The sequence below is a fragment of the Trichomycterus rosablanca genome, chromosome 7 (genome assembly GCF_030014385.1).
Source record: "Trichomycterus rosablanca isolate fTriRos1 chromosome 7, fTriRos1.hap1, whole genome shotgun sequence".
Taxonomy (NCBI): Eukaryota; Metazoa; Chordata; class Actinopteri; order Siluriformes; family Trichomycteridae; genus Trichomycterus; species Trichomycterus rosablanca.
In genome coordinates, this window is record NC_085994.1 from 39,785,053 (window position 1) to 39,801,422 (window position 16,370).

Here is a 16,370-nt window from a genome sequence, read left to right on the forward strand (position 1 = left end):
CACTTCCGGATTTATTTCCTCTTTTTTGATTTTCCCCAGTTTATTATTATTCACACACATTAAAATAATTAAAGCAATTCTCCAAAACTATACATGGTCCAATAATGAAAGCAAACAAATATTACAAATTTCTGGACACTGCGTAGAGTGTGAGAGGTGTACAGTGGGAGGGAAGGATGGGGGGGTCATGGTATTCCCTCACAGATAAACTTATAAAACATCGTACAGTCGGCATCGTTCCACCGTCGAAGTGATGAGATATCTGGCACTTGCTGAGCATGAATTTGTCCACAGTCCTCTCCGTTCACTCTCACGTCCCAATCATCCGGCTGCTCTTCATCCCAAAAACTGCACACAAACACACAGAGCGGTAACGTTCAACCTGGGCTGATGAGCTAGAGGACGAGGCAACATGACCAAGTACAACCACAGATAAACAACAACACTCAGTTCAAATGGAAACTCACAGTCTCAAGTGAATGTTTTATTAATTATTAAGACATTATTACAGTGATTAAAATCTAAAATACAAAGAGATCATGTGGTGACTTACTGCTCAGTTGATTTGAAGTCGGTACCATCAACCCAGCTCCAGTTCCCCTCTTCATCCCGCTCGACCAATCCAATCCAGTAACTTGTTTGCCATTCGAGTAACTGAGATACAAACTCCTGAGAGTCAGAGAGACACAGAGAGGGTCAGATAGTTCCTGTTTCAGCCCAGTTATTAATTTCGGGTATTAGCTGGAACAGCAGTAGAATTAGTTTGTTGTTTCTGAAGAAACTCTGATTTGAGGAGAACGAAGCTAACCCACGCCCCCTCCGACACGTGGGAAGCAGCAGTATGCATTTTGTCACCCACACTAGGCGAGTGCATATATGTGAATCAGTCTTGTGTACGGAGAGACACACCCTGATTCACACTCTTTCCCTCTGTGTAGGTGCCATCGATCAACCAGCAGAGGTCGTAGTGCATCAGTTACGAGAGAGAGTCCCTATCCGGCTTAATACCCCACCCCTATATGAACAACAGTGGTCACAGAACGCTGCCCACGGGGCGCTTTTGTCTGGATATATTGACAGTGACAGTGAGGTGTTTAAAAACTCCAGCAGCGCTGCTGTGTCTGATCCACTCATACCAGCACAACACACACTAACACACCACCACCATGTCAGTGTCACTGCAGTGCTGAGAATGATCCACCACCTAAATAATACCTGCTCTGTGGGGGTCCTGACCATTGAAGAACAGGGTGAAAGCAGGTTAAAAAAGTATGTAGAGAAACATATGGACTACAGTCAGTAATTGTAGAACTACAAAGTGTTATGCCTGATCAGTGTATATACAATAACAATACAAGGGAATCAATCATTTATTCATTCATGAGTTCCTCATCTAATGAGTCTTTGCTCCAATTACAGACAAACCAGTCAATAAATAAATACTCAGTCACACCAGTTCCTCTTGGTCATTCACCACCAGTAGGTGGGATTTCTTCTCTGTACATTTCTTCTCAGCGTTGTTCCAGTTCATTCTCTCTGTGGATATGAAGTAGCACTTGTCCTTGTAGAAGAACCAGTCCTTCAGACATAAGCCTACACACACACACACACACACACACACACAAGTGTTTGTGCTTCACAAAGCTCTATACATTTTAATGGGAGACTGCAGGCAGGCCAGTCTAACACCTGCACTCTCTTACTACAAAGTCATATGCAGAAGGTGGATTGGCATTGGCTTGCTAAAAGAAGCAGGAATCTGTGCTGCACCAAAATGTGTTTTTACCCTTCAGCATTAAAGAAGGATTAGTTAAGTGCTTGATTGATTAGCTGGTTAATTGGTGAATTTCTTTGGTTGATGGGTTTGATTTTAATTAATTGGTTATCTGAATGACTGGTTGGTAGGTTGGTTGCTTGTTACAGTGTGCTGGTATTGGTAAAGTATGAGTTAAGACATTACCTCTCCCTGGCAGGGATACTGTAGGCCCAGCATGTAAACTACCTATAGAGTCATAAATATAGGGACATTAAGCATAATAAATAATACAGATATGCACAATATAAACATTGTAAACACATCATAAAATATAAAAAAATATAGTTCATTTTACCAGCTTTCTCTGTTATATTATGGCTTTTACTGTAGTTCAGTAAACCACAGGTGTCCTAAAGTATGTGTGTGTGCGTGTGTGTGTGTGTGCATGTGTGTTGTTTACCTTTCTGACTAACTGTAATTGAAGCACCGATTGTTTGCAGTGAAATTAAAGCATCCGACACCTGCTGATTCACCTGAGAGACTTTATAATAAAAAAGAAAATAAGATCATGTTACTCACTCACAGTAATATTATTTTATTCATTTATGACCGTAAATCTGGTGTGCTTAGACGTGGCCTCACTTTGGATAAAATAATGTTTATGTGTTGTTAATAACTCAGTTCTTCCAAATATTTACTACGCAAGACTCAAAATTCAACCAATTCACTCAACATTTGCACTTTTGTACATGTGCTGCACGATATTTGTGTTAAACATAACAACTGTACAGCTGAACCATGAATAGTGCAAATAAAAGATCACATTCACTAGCACATTAAAAAACACTGCAAATTATTTCCTGAACATTTAACCTAAGAGCAGAGGGAGACAGATTTTAATTTTTAATTTCTCTTTTAATTTTACCTTCCTCAGTTGTCACAGTCTGCCCTCATCCTTACACAAGAGTTCCCAGACTCACAGGATTGACTAGAATTCTGGGATTGATAAGAGATCAGGAATGACCCGCCCAATCAGACAACTGCACCAATCAGTTTCCAGCTCCCGACCATGGACGGCTTATGGCACAGTCGGCACTCGAACTCACCACCTCAAGTTTATAGAGTCAATGTTTATCTGCTGCTCCAAAACCAGGGCCGGCACGGTGGCTAAGTGGGTAGCATTGTCGCCTCACAGCAAGAAGGTCCTGAGTGCGATCCCCAGGCGGGGCGGTCTGGGTCCATTCTGTGTGGAGTTTGCATGTTCTCCCCGTGTCTACGTGGGTTTGCTCCGGTTTCCTCCCACAGTCCAAAGACGTGCAAGTGAGGTGAATTGGAGACACTAAATTGTCCATGACTGTGTTTGATATTAAACTTGTGAACTGATGAACCTTGTGTAATGAGTAACTACCGTCTCTGTCATGAACGTAACCAAAAGTGTAAAACATGACGTTAAAATCCTAATAAACAAACAAACTCCTAAACAAGCATTTTAGTTCTCAACTCAACTATTGAAACAAAATCCTGGTGGGACTGAAAATTTTATAAGGTTTGAAACTTACATTTGATTCCGACAGTCAGTGTGAGCAGGAACAGGAAAAGAGCTAAAACCCCCAACATGATGTAAATCCTCCAGTTCCGTCTGTCTGAAACACACAGCAATTAAAATATTTTAAGAAATAATTTAAAAAAATGTCAGGTGTGGAATGGCAAGCAAAAAAAACTGATCAACATTGTATTTGTGAATTTCTACATCACTAAAATAACAACAGACCAGTATCATTTTATTACTAAATTACTAAAGTTCATTTTTGTTTTGATTAAATTAACTTTAATAAGCACATCATTTGTAAATGATTATTGTTCAGGGTAGCAGCGGGTCAGATTCCACCGGGAAACACTGGGTGCATGAGAGGAATGTGTATTGCACTGATTCAGCAACCACCACCACCCTTCCTTAGATATAGCCAATCATGTCTGTGTAGATGCACGGACAACTGATAGCACCGCTGAGATTCAAACTTGGATATATTTTTTAGCTTGACAACCGAAAGCAAAAATAAATAAGCAGCACAACTTTATATGAGTGTTTACAGAGTGAGTTTCTGTGTTACTCACTGGTTGTGGACGGAGGTTCTGCTTTGAGATGCATCTCTGGAGTTTCCTGCTGAGATGAACTGAACTGGTGGTATCCAACAGACTCCATCACTGTACAGGAATAAAAAACAGGTTTGTACCCGTCAGCTGGTGCTGGATTTATTACAGCACTCATTCAAAATGCATCTCAGTAGTTTATGAAATATTTTACTTTATATAAACTACATGGTCAACACTAAGCTTGTTGGACATCCTATTCCAAAACCATGTGCAATAACACACCAATCAGATGCAGAGACAATTGATAGGGGGTGGAGGGTAAACAAACAAGCTGCTCTGGCAGTATAGATTACATTGCTTCAAACTTTGAAACTTTGTACATTACATTCTAGTCAAAAGTTCAATAAGTAATAATGAAGGGCAGTGGGAGGCTTAGTGGTTAGGGTAATAGACTACTGGATTGCTTTAGTGTTCTAGTGTTCCAATTTTCAGTCCTGCTATTGTTCCAGTGTTCTAATATTTCAGTGTTCCAGTCTTTAATTTTTTTATTGTTTAAGTGTTCTAGTGTTCCAGTGTTTCATTGTTTCACTGTTCAGTATTTTAGTGTTCCTGTGTTCTAGTGTTTCAGTGTTTCATTGTTTCACTGTTCAGTATTTTAGTGTTCCTGTGTTCTAGTGTTTCAGTGTTTCATTGTTTCACTGTTCAGTATTTTAGTGTTCCTGTGTTCTAGTGTTTCAGTGTTTAGTGTTTCAGTGTTTAGTGTTCCAGTGTTGTATTGTTCCAATGTTCCAGTGTTGTATTGTTCAAGTGTTTGAGTTTTACTGATTTAGTGTTTCAGTGTTTCAGTATTCATTCATTGTTTGTGTGTCAGTGTTCCATTCAACTATTCTATTGTTGAAGTGTTCTAGTGCTTGAGTTCTCAAATGTTTTGTTATTCAAGTGTTTTAGTGTTCCAATGTTCTATTGTTTCAGTGTTTAAATGTTCTAATGTTTCAGTGTTCCAACGTTTTAGTGTTCCTGCGCTCTAGTGTTCCAATGTTTCTATTATTACAATGTTCCTGTGTTCTAGTGTTCCAGTGTTCCAGTGTTCTAGTGTTCCAGTGTTCCAGTGTTCTAGTGTTCCAGTGTTCCAGTGGTCTAGTGTTCCAGTGTTCCAGAGGTCAGTACCTGCACTGAATACAAACTTTTGGTGGATTGATCATTAACCTGTAAATCAACAGTTTGCCTCTCACACACACTGACGATCAAATCCTCCTCCGATCATCTGCAGATAAAATCACGTGTTCATTCAGAATCAGAACTGATGAGAAATAAAAAGATTATTAAAGAAAATAAAGATAAAAACTATCAGATCCATAAATTCAGAGTTGGATTAATTTATTTTAATATTAACATTTTAAAATACCAGGAACAAAATAAATCAGAACAGTAATATTTAATCCTTAAACAATTTAAATAATTCAAGTTCTTATTAACAGCTTCAGTTAAAGAATTAAATTATATTAAATATAAATAATATTTTGTCAATATTTCAGAATCATTTCATTGATTTTAATCAATGACTGAATCACAACTTTCAGCAGAATCACTACAGAGTGAATTTTACAATTAGCTGCAGCTTAATGGAAAAGTTTGTGCACCCCTGCTCGAATCTTCCTTATATCTTAAATTCAGTAAATGTGCAGAAGTGTTTTCTTATTTATTTATCTGTTTGTGTAGTGATTTGTTAACATATTATAACATGGAATATGATCAGGGGTATTTCATACAACTGTACTTACAGGTAATGGTAATTTTAAAAATAATCAAACATTTAAAATGAATTCAATAGAATCTGAATCTTTTACAGTTAGATGAACCTGAGATTTTTAATGTCACCAGTTTAGATGCAGTAGATTCTAATAAACAATGTGATTGTATTATTTACATTTATATTCACTTCTAAATTAAACTGTCATACAGAAATAAATCAAGATTCATGTAATATCATTCTTCTGTCTAACTGGAACAAACTGGCACAATTCCACAGTTATGAGTTTTAACTTCTCACTATTAGATTCATATTTTTTTTAAAGTTGTGTGTATTTGATTTGGGTTCAGATCAGAATCGTCCTACCTTTCCTTTCCTCGGACACTCTCGAGCCTGTCTGTGTGTGTGTGTGTGTGTGTGTGTGTGTGTGTGTGTGTGTGTGTGTGGGAGCAACATTTCACTGTAAACATGACCAGCAGTGAGGAGGAAACCTAACCGGGGTCAAACGCTTCCCTTTACATGCTTAAATGCTTCACCGAATTCCCAGTCTGAACCATCCGATAATGGGATCCTAACAACTTCTCACCTCCAGGTTCAGTCAGCAGGTGAAACTAGAGAGATGAGCACCTTTCATACAAGAAATGATGATTTTCAATTCTCACAATTCACCACTTTCAATCAGGGTCTCAGTGGGTCCACTTGTAAACACTGTCTATCACAAGGCATCATAAACGTCCTCACTCACTACACCAAAAGGCAGCGGCCAATCCACCTTCTGTATGCTTCTGAGAGGTCAAGTCAAATTTATTTATATAGCGCTTTTTACAGTGAACATTGTCTCAAAGCAATTTTACAGAATCCAGGACCAACAGAACAAAAATCCCTGTCAAGCACGCCGAGGGCGACAGTGGCAAAGAAAAACTCCCTTAAAATTACAGGAAAAAATCTTGAGAGGAACCAGAGGAACTCAGCAGGGACCCCCGTCCTCCTCAGGTGACCTGGAGGATAATTTCAATAAATAAGATTTGCACAAGTCATACAAACACAAAATTAAATTGAACTAAAAGTTCAAACTAGCCAAAAAAAAAAAAAAAGGAGTTCTTCATTGTTTAGTCCAGTCTGTGATAAAGTCGGTAGTAAGTTTTGGAAATTTTTGGTGCAAACACTCCAGGTCTCCGTCACATCTAGCAGGAGCAGCATTGTTGGCACTGCAGTCTCAACTTGCAGTCTTCAACATCGGGAGGGTAAACGGGTTCCCGTCAGAACCACCTCAGGGTAAAACAACAGCAGATGATCAGCACAAGTTTCTATGACCTAGAAACTCCCGGCAGCTCCGGTCCTAGGGGCCAGAAATCATTAAATTTTTATTTACATTTAGCGGACGCCTTTATCCAAAGCGACTTACATTACAGTTACAGTATGTAGTCTGAGCAATTGAGGGTTAAGGGCCTTGCTCAAGGACCCAACGGCAGCAACCTGGCAGTGGTGGGGCTTGAACCAGCGACCCTCTGATCACTGGTCCAGTACCTTAACCACTAGGCTACAGCTGGCCCTAAACAGATGGACTACCGTCAGTAATTGTAGAACTACATTTACATTTTCAGCAATTAGCAGACGCTTTTATTCAAAGCGACTTACAATTATGACTGTTTTTTTTTTTTTTTGAGCAATTGAGGGTTAAGGGCCTTGCTCAAGGGCCCAACAGTGGCAACTTGGCGGTGGCGGGGCTTGAACCGGCAACATTCTGATTACTAGTCCAGTACCTGAGCTACCACTGTCCTACCGTGGTATCAGGCGCAGCCAGAAGCCAACACGCAGCGCCAGCAAATCTGACAAACATGCGGGCGCCAGTCTGCAGGAAGGGATAAAACCCACACCCTTAGGACCCATGTTACTGTGTGGCACCTACTTTAGATGCAGCGCCAGCACGACACCCACATTTCAAAAGGCTTTGTTTATTTTGCAAATCAGGCGTCGTGTGATTTAATTTGTGTATGTTTGATTATCTGGCACAGTGGCACAGCTGGTAGAGCCGAACACCAGCATGAGTCGCTTGAGTTATGAGGAGATACAAACCTCAGTTCCAGAAAAAGTTGGGACGTGGATTTGAAGTGCAAATAAAACCAGCAGTGATTTGTACTTTAACAGAAAGCACACAAAGCCAGGATGACCAGGATAAATTGATGGTAAAACAGACATTCAAATAAATAAGTACTGGGTACGTTTGTGTGGCCACTGTGACCCTGACCAGGATGAACAGGTAGGTAGTGAACGTGCTGTCTGTCCCTGGTAGTCATGGGGGTGGGAGCTGGTATCCATGGCGACGCTCGACGGTCTTCATCCAATCAGAAGCCTCTTCTTGTGGCGTTCCTTCTTCACCATAGTGACGCGAGACGCCATCTTAAGTTTGAGTCCGTTCTCAGGGACGCTTTGTTTTTCTACCACCCGTTTTGAGGCAAAACCGCCTTTCCTGGCTAGTGAGTGGCTAGTAGTAACCATGGTAACCGACTTTCTTGCTCATCGATTGGTCAATTCTTATAAGCGAAACGTATAAGCCAATCGCAGAGATGGAAGGCGGGGTTTATTTAAAACGGGTAGATCTGGAGTTGTTAGTACGGTACTGTAGTAGCATAGTTAGCTCGCTGGTTCTCCATTAAAGCTAAACTCAGCGGGACGATGAGCAACCAGAGCTCCAGAACTGAGAGCACAGCGGCGGTGAGCGCGCCTGATTCCTCCGCGGCGGCGTCCAGAGACCGGAAAGGCGGCGGCGGGGTGGTCAAGAGGCTCAAGTCGCGGCGGGTAGCGGCGGAGCGGCGGCCCGTCACCGAGGAGGAGCTGCGGGCGTCAGGCAGAACCATCAGCCCGGAGGAAGTGCTCGCTCTCCGCGCTGTGACCCGCGGTAAAGGCCGCTGAATTAATCATCTGTTTATATTCATATATAGTGTGCAAAAGTTTGTGCACCCCGCTCACATCCAGGTTCTGTTATTTTTACTACAGTAAAAGAAGTTCTTACACCGGAAACTAACTTAGTTCTGCTGTTTTTAAACATTTTATTGCACAAGTGATTTTTATTTCCAGAATTAATCATATCTGAATAAATAAAACCTGCCAGAAGTTATTATTTTACAATACAATTCGAGCAATTGGGGTTAAGAGCCCTGCTCAGGGGCCCAACAGCGGTATATTGGCTGTAATGGGGCTTAAACCATTTTTACATTTTATCCAAAGTGACTTACAGTACTGTGACAGTATATTATCTAAGCAATTGAGGGTTAAGGGCCTTGCTCAAGGGCCCAACAGTGACAACCTGGCAGTGGTGGGGCTTGAACCAGCGACCTTCTGTTCTGATTACTAGTCCAGTACCTTAACCACTAGGCTACAACTGCCTGTTTTCATTTTACACTTTCAGCATTTAGCAGACGCTTTCATCCAAAGTGACTTACAGTACTGTGACAGTATATTTTCCAAGCAATTGAGGGTTAAGGGCCTTGCTCAAGGGCCACACAGTTGCAACCTGGCAGTGGTGGGCCTTGAACCAGCGACCCTCTGTTTATTAGTCCAGTACCTTAACCACTAGGCTACAACTGCCTTCTAATTTATTAATCCAGCACCTTTATGTATTTCTTTATTTATTTATTAGGATTTTTAACGTCATGTTTTACACACTTTGTTTACATCCATGACAGGACAGGTAGTTACTGCTTACACAAGACTCATCAGTTCAAGATTTTAATGTCAAACACAGTTATGGACAATTTTGTATCTCCAGAGGAAACCGGAGCTCCCGGAGGAAACCCACGCAGACATGGGAAGAACGGGCCGCCCCACCTGGGGATCAAACCCAGGACCTTCTTTCTGTGAGGCGACAGTGCTACCCACTGTGCCACCCCCGACGCCTTAAACTTAACTATACGTACTACAAGTCTCGGCTTGTATTCTGTTCATATTCATATATAGTGTGCAAAAGTTTGTGCACCCCGCTCACATCCAGGTTCTGTTATTTTTACTACAGTAAAAGAAGTTCTTACACCGGAAACTAACTTAGTTCTGCTGTTTTTAAACATTTTACTGCACAAGTGATTTTTATTTCCAGAATTAATCATATCTGAATAAATAAAACCTGCCAGAAGTTATTATTTTACAATACAATTCGAGCAATTGGGGTTAAGAGCCCTGCTCAGGGGCCCAACAGCGGTATATTGGCTGTAATGGGGCTTAAACCATTTTTACATTTTATCCAAAGCGACTTACAGTACTGTGACAGTATATTATCTAAGCAATTGAGGGTTAAGGGCCTTGCTCAAGGGCCCAACAGTGACAACCTGGCAGTGGTGGGGCTTGAACCAGCGACCTTCTGTTCTGATTACTAGTCCAGTACCTTAACCACTAGGCTACAACTGCCTGTTTTCATTTTACACTTTCAGCATTTAGCAGACGCTTTCATCCAAAGTGACTTACAGTACTGTGACAGTATATTTTCCAAGCAATTGAGGGTTAAGGGCCTTGCTCAAGGGCCACACAGTTGCAACCTGGCAGTGGTGGGCCTTGAACCAGCGACCCTCTGTTTATTAGTCCAGTACCTTAACCACTAGGCTACAACTGCCTTCTAATTTATTAATCCAGCACCTTTATGTATTTCTTTATTTATTTATTAGGATTTTTAACGTCATGTTTTACACACTTTGTTTACATCCATGACAGGACAGGTAGTTACTGCTTACACAAGACTCATCAGTTCAAGATTTTAATGTCAAACACAGTTATGGACAATTTTGTATCTCCAGAGGAAACCGGAGCTCCCGGAGGAAACCCACGCAGACATGGGAAGAACGGGCCGCCCCACCTGGGGATCAAACCCAGGACCTTCTTTCTGTGAGGCGACAGTGCTACCCACTGTGCCACCCCCGACGCCTTAAACTTAACTATACGTACTACAAGTCTCTCTACAGTCGAGGCAGTCAGACCTAATGTTATTGGACTAATTAGGGTTGTTTTTCTTAGAACTTACACCACGTTTACACTGATGTCACTTTATTTTCTAAATTCCTAATTTGTTGTTGTGTATTATTGTTATTATTATTATAACTTACTCCATACTTGTATATAGCAGTGTGCCTGTTTTTTTCCCAATTTTTTTGTATGGTTGTGCAATATGTGTAGAGTTCTGTGTTTCTGCTGCTGTAACAAAACAATTTCCCTCTGGATTAACAAAGTTCTATTATCCATCCTTCCATATACAGTGTATCACAAAAGTGAGTACACCCCTCACATTTCTGCAAATATTTCATTATAACTTTTCATGGGACAACACTATAGACATGAAACTTGGATATAACTTAGAGTAGTCAGTGTACAGCTTGTATAGCAGTGTAGATTTACTGTCTTCTGAAAATAACTCAACACACAGCCATTAATGTCCAAATAGCTGCAACATAAGTGAGTACACCCCACAGTGAACATGTCCAAATTGTGCCCAAATGTGTCGTTGTCCCTCCCTGGTGTCATGTGTCAAGGTCCCAGGTGTAAATGGGGAGCAGGGCTGTTAAATTTGGTGTTTTGGGTACAATTCTCTCATACTGGCCACTGGATATTCAACATGGCACCTCATGGCAAAGAACTCTCTGAGGATGTGAGAAATAGAATTGTTGCTCTCCACAAAGATGGCCTGGGCTATAAGAAGATTGCTAACACCCTGAAACTGAGCTACAGCATGGTGGCCAAGGTCATACAGCGGTTTTCCAGGACAGGTTCCACTCGGAACAGGCTTCGCCAGGGTCGACCAAAGAAGTTGAGTCCACGTGTTCGGCGTCATATCCAGAGGTTGGCTTTAAAAAATAGACACATGAGTGCTGCCAGCATTGCTGCAGAGGTTGAAGACGTGGGAGGTCAGCCTGTCAGTGCTCAGACCATACGCCGCACACTGCATCAACTCGGTCTGCATGGTCGTCATCCCAGAAGGAAGCTGACGCACAAGAAAGCCCGCAAACAGTTTGCTGAAAGCAAGCAGTCCAAGAACATGGATTACTGGAATGCCCTGTGGTCTGACGGGACCAAGATAAACTTGTTTGGCTCAGATGGTGTCCAGCATGTGTGGCGGCGCCCTGGTGAGAAGTACCAAGACAACTGTATCTTGCCTACAGTCAAGCATGGTGGTGGTAGCATCATGGTCTTGGGCTGCATGAGTGTTGCTGGCACTGGGGAGCTGCAGTTCATTGAGGGAAACATGAATTCCAACATGTACTGTGACATTCTGAAACAGAGCATGATCCCCTCCCTTCGAAAACTGGGCCTCATGGCAGTTTTCCAACAGGATAACAACCCCAAACACAACCTCCAAGATGACAACTGCCTTGCTGAGGAAGCTGAAGGTAAAGGTGATGGACTAAACCCAATTGAGCACCTGTGGCGCATCCACAAGTGGAAGGTGGAGGAGTTCAAGGTGTCTAACATCCACCAGCTCCGTGATGTCATCATGGAGGAGTGGAAGAGGATTCCAGTAGCAACCTGTGCAGCTCTGGTGAATTCCATGCCCAGGAGGGTTAAGGCAGTGCTGGATAATAATGGTGGTCACACAAAATATTGACACTTTGGGCACAATTTGGGCATGTTCACTGTGGGGTGTACTCACTTATGTTGCCAGCCATTTAGACATTAATGGCTGTGTGTTGAGTTATTTTCAGAAGACAGTAAATCTACACTGTTATACAAGCTGTACACTGACTACTCTAAGTTATATCCAAGTTTTATTTCTATAGTGTCATCCCATGAAAAGATATAATGAAATATTTGCAGAAATGTGAGGGGTGTACTCACTTTTGTGATACACTGTATATATATATATAGTCTATCTATTCTATCTATCTTAGCTATTAACTTAACCACACTACCCTAACTATACTGCCTTTTCATTCTCTTTCATTCACTCCTAAAAACACTTGTTAGAATTTCTTCTTCACTGCTGTTGAATATTTTTTTTGTACAGATTATCTTTGCAAACCTGAAGACAACATTTACAACATCGACTTCACCCGCTTCAAGATCCGAGACCTGGAGACGGGCACAGTGCTGTTCGAGATCGCCAAACCTCCTCACTGTGGTACGTTCACTTACTCCTGTCCAGAGATCGACAGGGCTTTGCTCAGGGGCCCAAAATCTGCAACTTGGCGGGGTCTGAACCGGCAACTTTCTGATGACCGGTACCTTAACTACTGAGCCATTGCTGTGACTGAACTGCTGTACATTTTGCCGGTCGGGCTTCTACATACAGACATGTTTGGCTGTGTCTCTCAAGGGGAAAACAGGGATGGATTGGCATCCTGTCCAGGGTTACTAAATCGGACCCACTGCAACCTTGTCCAGGATAAAGCTGTGATTAAAAAAATGAAAAGAAATAATAGTTTATTAACTCAGTACCACATCTACACTGCAATGCTGATGATGATGATTATTATGATGATGTTTCCCCTCTCTACCGCTTGTGTTTTTCTCAGATGTTGAAGACGAGGACGAGGAAAACGTGGATGCCGATACGAGTACTGGCCGCTTCGTTCGATATCAGTTCACATCAGCTTTCCTTAAACTACGCACAGTCGGAGCCACGTGAGTTCCCTCGAATTTGTATCTGTTATAAACCATAAGCTTTTAACGATGCTCTTCTGATGGAGCTCGGTTCTCTCCTCTCGTCTCTCTGTGCAGCGTGGAGTTTACAGTCGGAGATCGACCCGTCAGTAATTTCAGAATGATCGAGCGTCACTATTTTCGGGACCGGCTGCTGAAGAACTTTGATTTTGATTTTGGATTCTGCATACCGAACAGCCGCAACACATGCGAGCACATCTACGAGTTCCCTCAGCTCCCGGACGAGCTCAGTAAGTTCCTGTTCATCTTCTCAAAACTAGAAGCAGAGTGGATTTGGTAAACCTAATCCTGCAGGGTCAGTTGTTGTATACGAGATTTGATGTCTGGAGAAACTTGTCTATAAACGAGGCTGAAAATGCACCTCATCACCAGGATTAAAATGATCTGCAGTTTGATCCACAGTAGATCTTATGTTGGTCTGTACCAGACACCACAGCATTCATGTTCTCTGGCATCAATGAGTCTTGGTCGCCCATCAACCTGTCGGCGGTCCTTGGACTGCTGTCAGTGGGTACTCACCCTGACTGACTGTGACACCACTTGATACTTCCAATTCGTCATCTGGTCCTTATCAAAGTCCCGCAGGTCTTTATGCTGATCAGATCTGCTGAACTATGAGGAGCTATCATCAGTCCAACGTCTAACGGATCCCTCAACCTCCCAGTTCTACAGAATAGGTGTCAGCATGCATGTTTTGGCCCCAATTCATTCCGTTTCAAGTTTCTCCAGACGTTAAATATCCTTAGAGATGACGTCTGGCCCCCTTGGTGATGATTTTTGGTGTTTTGTTGTGTTCAGTCCGTCAGATGGTGGAACGTCCGTATGAGACCAGATCAGACAGCTTCTACTTCGTAGACAACAAACTCATCATGCACAACAAGGCAGACTACGCTTACAACGGTGGCCAGTGATGCTGCACACACAGGAGGTGTGTGTGTGTGTGTGTGTGAGAGAGAGAGAGAGATGTAACATCTATTGCTTCGATGAAACCTGGCGCTAAACCGGATGCTTCAAACCTCCAGCTCAGATTTTATGGACTTTTTCTACCCAGATAATTATCGTTTCCACAGATCCTGCGCTTACATTTCATACTGCTTTAAAATGAAGGATTTAAAATGATGACTGTGCATTTTTTTTTACCATAAACAAAGTTTGGTGTCAGAATGAAGCCCTGCAGCCACAATTAGAACAAAAAACGTATTCAGGTTAATTCACGTTTCATAGAAAGATTGTTTTCCCCAGTGTAGTGCTTTCCAGGTTTATTACGCTAACCCACCACTGCTGAGATCTGGGTTCGGATCTCAGTGGTGCTGTCGGCTTGCTGATCGTCTGCACAGACTTGATTGGCTACGACTTGGAGTTACATTAACATTCACATCATTTAGTGGACACTTTATTAGACATCAACTTAGATCCTGGTTCAAGGGCCCAACTGAGGCAATGTAGCAGTGATGGGGCTTCCTTCCAGTAACCTTCCAGTTACTAGTCCAGTACCTTGTGTAGTCTGTACTCACACAGCACAAGTGCACCATACTCAGCCATCTAAGAATCATAAAGATGTGGCTCTGTGGATTGTCCACACAGCCATAGATGTTAATTATTATTTACATTATTAGCACGCTGTTTAACCAAGCGTGCTGTAGCTCTGATGGCTGCTTTGTGTGTGTGTGTTGATCTGATTGAATCAGACTTCCGTCTGTTTTTGACGCGTCTGAGTGTCCTCACTGTCAGAATCAGCCGTTTGTCATTCAGAGCAGATACATTTGTGTCTGACGCAGATCAAAATCTCGTTCCTAAAAATCCTACAACCCCCCGTCCTGTTCAAATCCTTCACCCAACCGACAACCATCTCTCTGTGATCAGACCACATCCCCATCAGACCCCAGTCGAACCAGTCAATCTTTTACCATCTGGGTTGGAATTTGGCACATCTCAGCCTGTCAGCTACATTTGGGGTAATAGGTGTGAATTTTAGGTTGTTTTTCTGTCGCTGTGTTGATTCGTTTGTGCAAATAATCATCATAATCAATGAGAGGTTAAACGAGACATTGTGAAACCGAATGAGAAGCTGAACTACTTTACTGAACAAGGTTGTGCAGAATGAGATGTTATGATACTGAATGAGACTTTATGATGAGGTGTTACTGAATGAGAAGTTATTGAATGAAGCTTTGCAGAGTTAGATGTAGCCGAATGAGACGTTAGGTTATTAAATGAGACTTTGCAGAGTAAGAAGTTGCCAAATGAGATGTTGCAATACTAAAGGAGACATTACATTGCTGAATAAGACGTTGCAGAATGAGTTACTGTGTTACGGGATGAAACATCACTAAATGAGATGTTACAGAATGATGCGTTATTTTACGAATGTGACGAAACTAAAATAAATTATAAAATAAAAAATACTTTAAAAATGAGGCATTACATAACTGAATAAGGTGTTGCATTACTGGAAGTTTGATGTTAGTAAATAAGATTGTATGGTAATGATATGGCACTACATTACTGAATGAGATGAATTTTTGTTTTGTTTTTTTTCCCTGTTGTTTCTGTTGAATTCACTGATCGAATGTTTCCTCTTGATTACTTTCCCATGATGTTAATGACAAACATTTTGTAAAATAGGAAGCCGGTTCTGCTCGTGTCGTTTTTTTCGTTTCTGTATGATGTTATAAACTGGAAAACATTTTATACTTGAGGGTTTTTTTCTGCCTCATTCGTTTCATTTTGTTTTCTTTTCGATGAAGCCTGTATCAGGACTGAACTGAGAAATATCACAATGAAGATGAGCGAGGGTTTGAGGCCTTATGGAGGAATATCAGGTGTGATGGATCAGGGAAAAATACTAAACTGTGCTGATTAAAGTTCTGTTCATGTTCTACTGGACCAAAATCACCCTCTCACTCTTCTGTTCATAGATTTAAGAGAAATTGTATTCTAGATCAGATTCAATAGACGTTAGTAGTGTTTTTCTTTTCTTTTTAACGATTATTGTTGTTTATAAAATGTGAAAAATAAAATATTTCATTACAAAGTGTTGGTTTGTTTTCTCTATTTACAGCTTCAGGGGATTGGGCAACAGAGGTTTGAAATAATGTTAAAAGCTTTTTAAACATAAAGTGTAATACTGTT

General features: G+C 41.5%; 2 protein-coding genes across 5 annotated transcripts; one reads left to right on the plus strand and one right to left on the minus strand.

Moving 5' to 3' along the window:
* Nucleotides 1-10: 10 nt before the first annotated feature.
* On the minus strand, nt 11-6,040 carry LOC134318464 (hepatic lectin-like). Of its 4 annotated transcripts, none has more exons than XM_062999419.1 (9): nt 5,967-6,040; nt 5,083-5,150; nt 3,872-3,961; nt 3,316-3,399; nt 2,217-2,297; nt 1,961-2,002; nt 1,454-1,593; nt 554-669; nt 11-348 (listed from the first exon to the last, which is right to left on the minus strand). In XM_062999419.1, exons 3-9 carry the CDS (start codon nt 3,957-3,959, stop codon nt 186-188), a joined length of 714 nt encoding a protein of 237 aa, XP_062855489.1. In that variant the 5' UTR covers nt 3,960-3,961; nt 5,083-5,150; nt 5,967-6,040; the 3' UTR covers nt 11-185. The 4 variants fall into 4 exon arrangements, with proteins under 4 accessions (XP_062855489.1, XP_062855486.1, XP_062855487.1 ...); XM_062999416.1 differs by having other exon boundaries at nt 5,057-5,150; XM_062999417.1 differs by having other exon boundaries at nt 5,018-5,150.
* A 2,165-nt stretch (nt 6,041-8,205) lies between these two features.
* On the plus strand, nt 8,206-16,272 carry unc119.1 (unc-119 homolog 1). The gene is made up of 5 exons (XM_062998700.1): nt 8,206-8,499; nt 12,583-12,696; nt 13,091-13,199; nt 13,296-13,468; nt 14,037-16,272. The coding sequence occupies exons 1-5, from the start codon at nt 8,277-8,279 to the stop codon at nt 14,147-14,149; spliced, it is 732 nt and encodes a 243-aa protein (XP_062854770.1). The 5' UTR covers nt 8,206-8,276; the 3' UTR covers nt 14,150-16,272.
* Nucleotides 16,273-16,370: the final 98 nt, after the last annotated feature.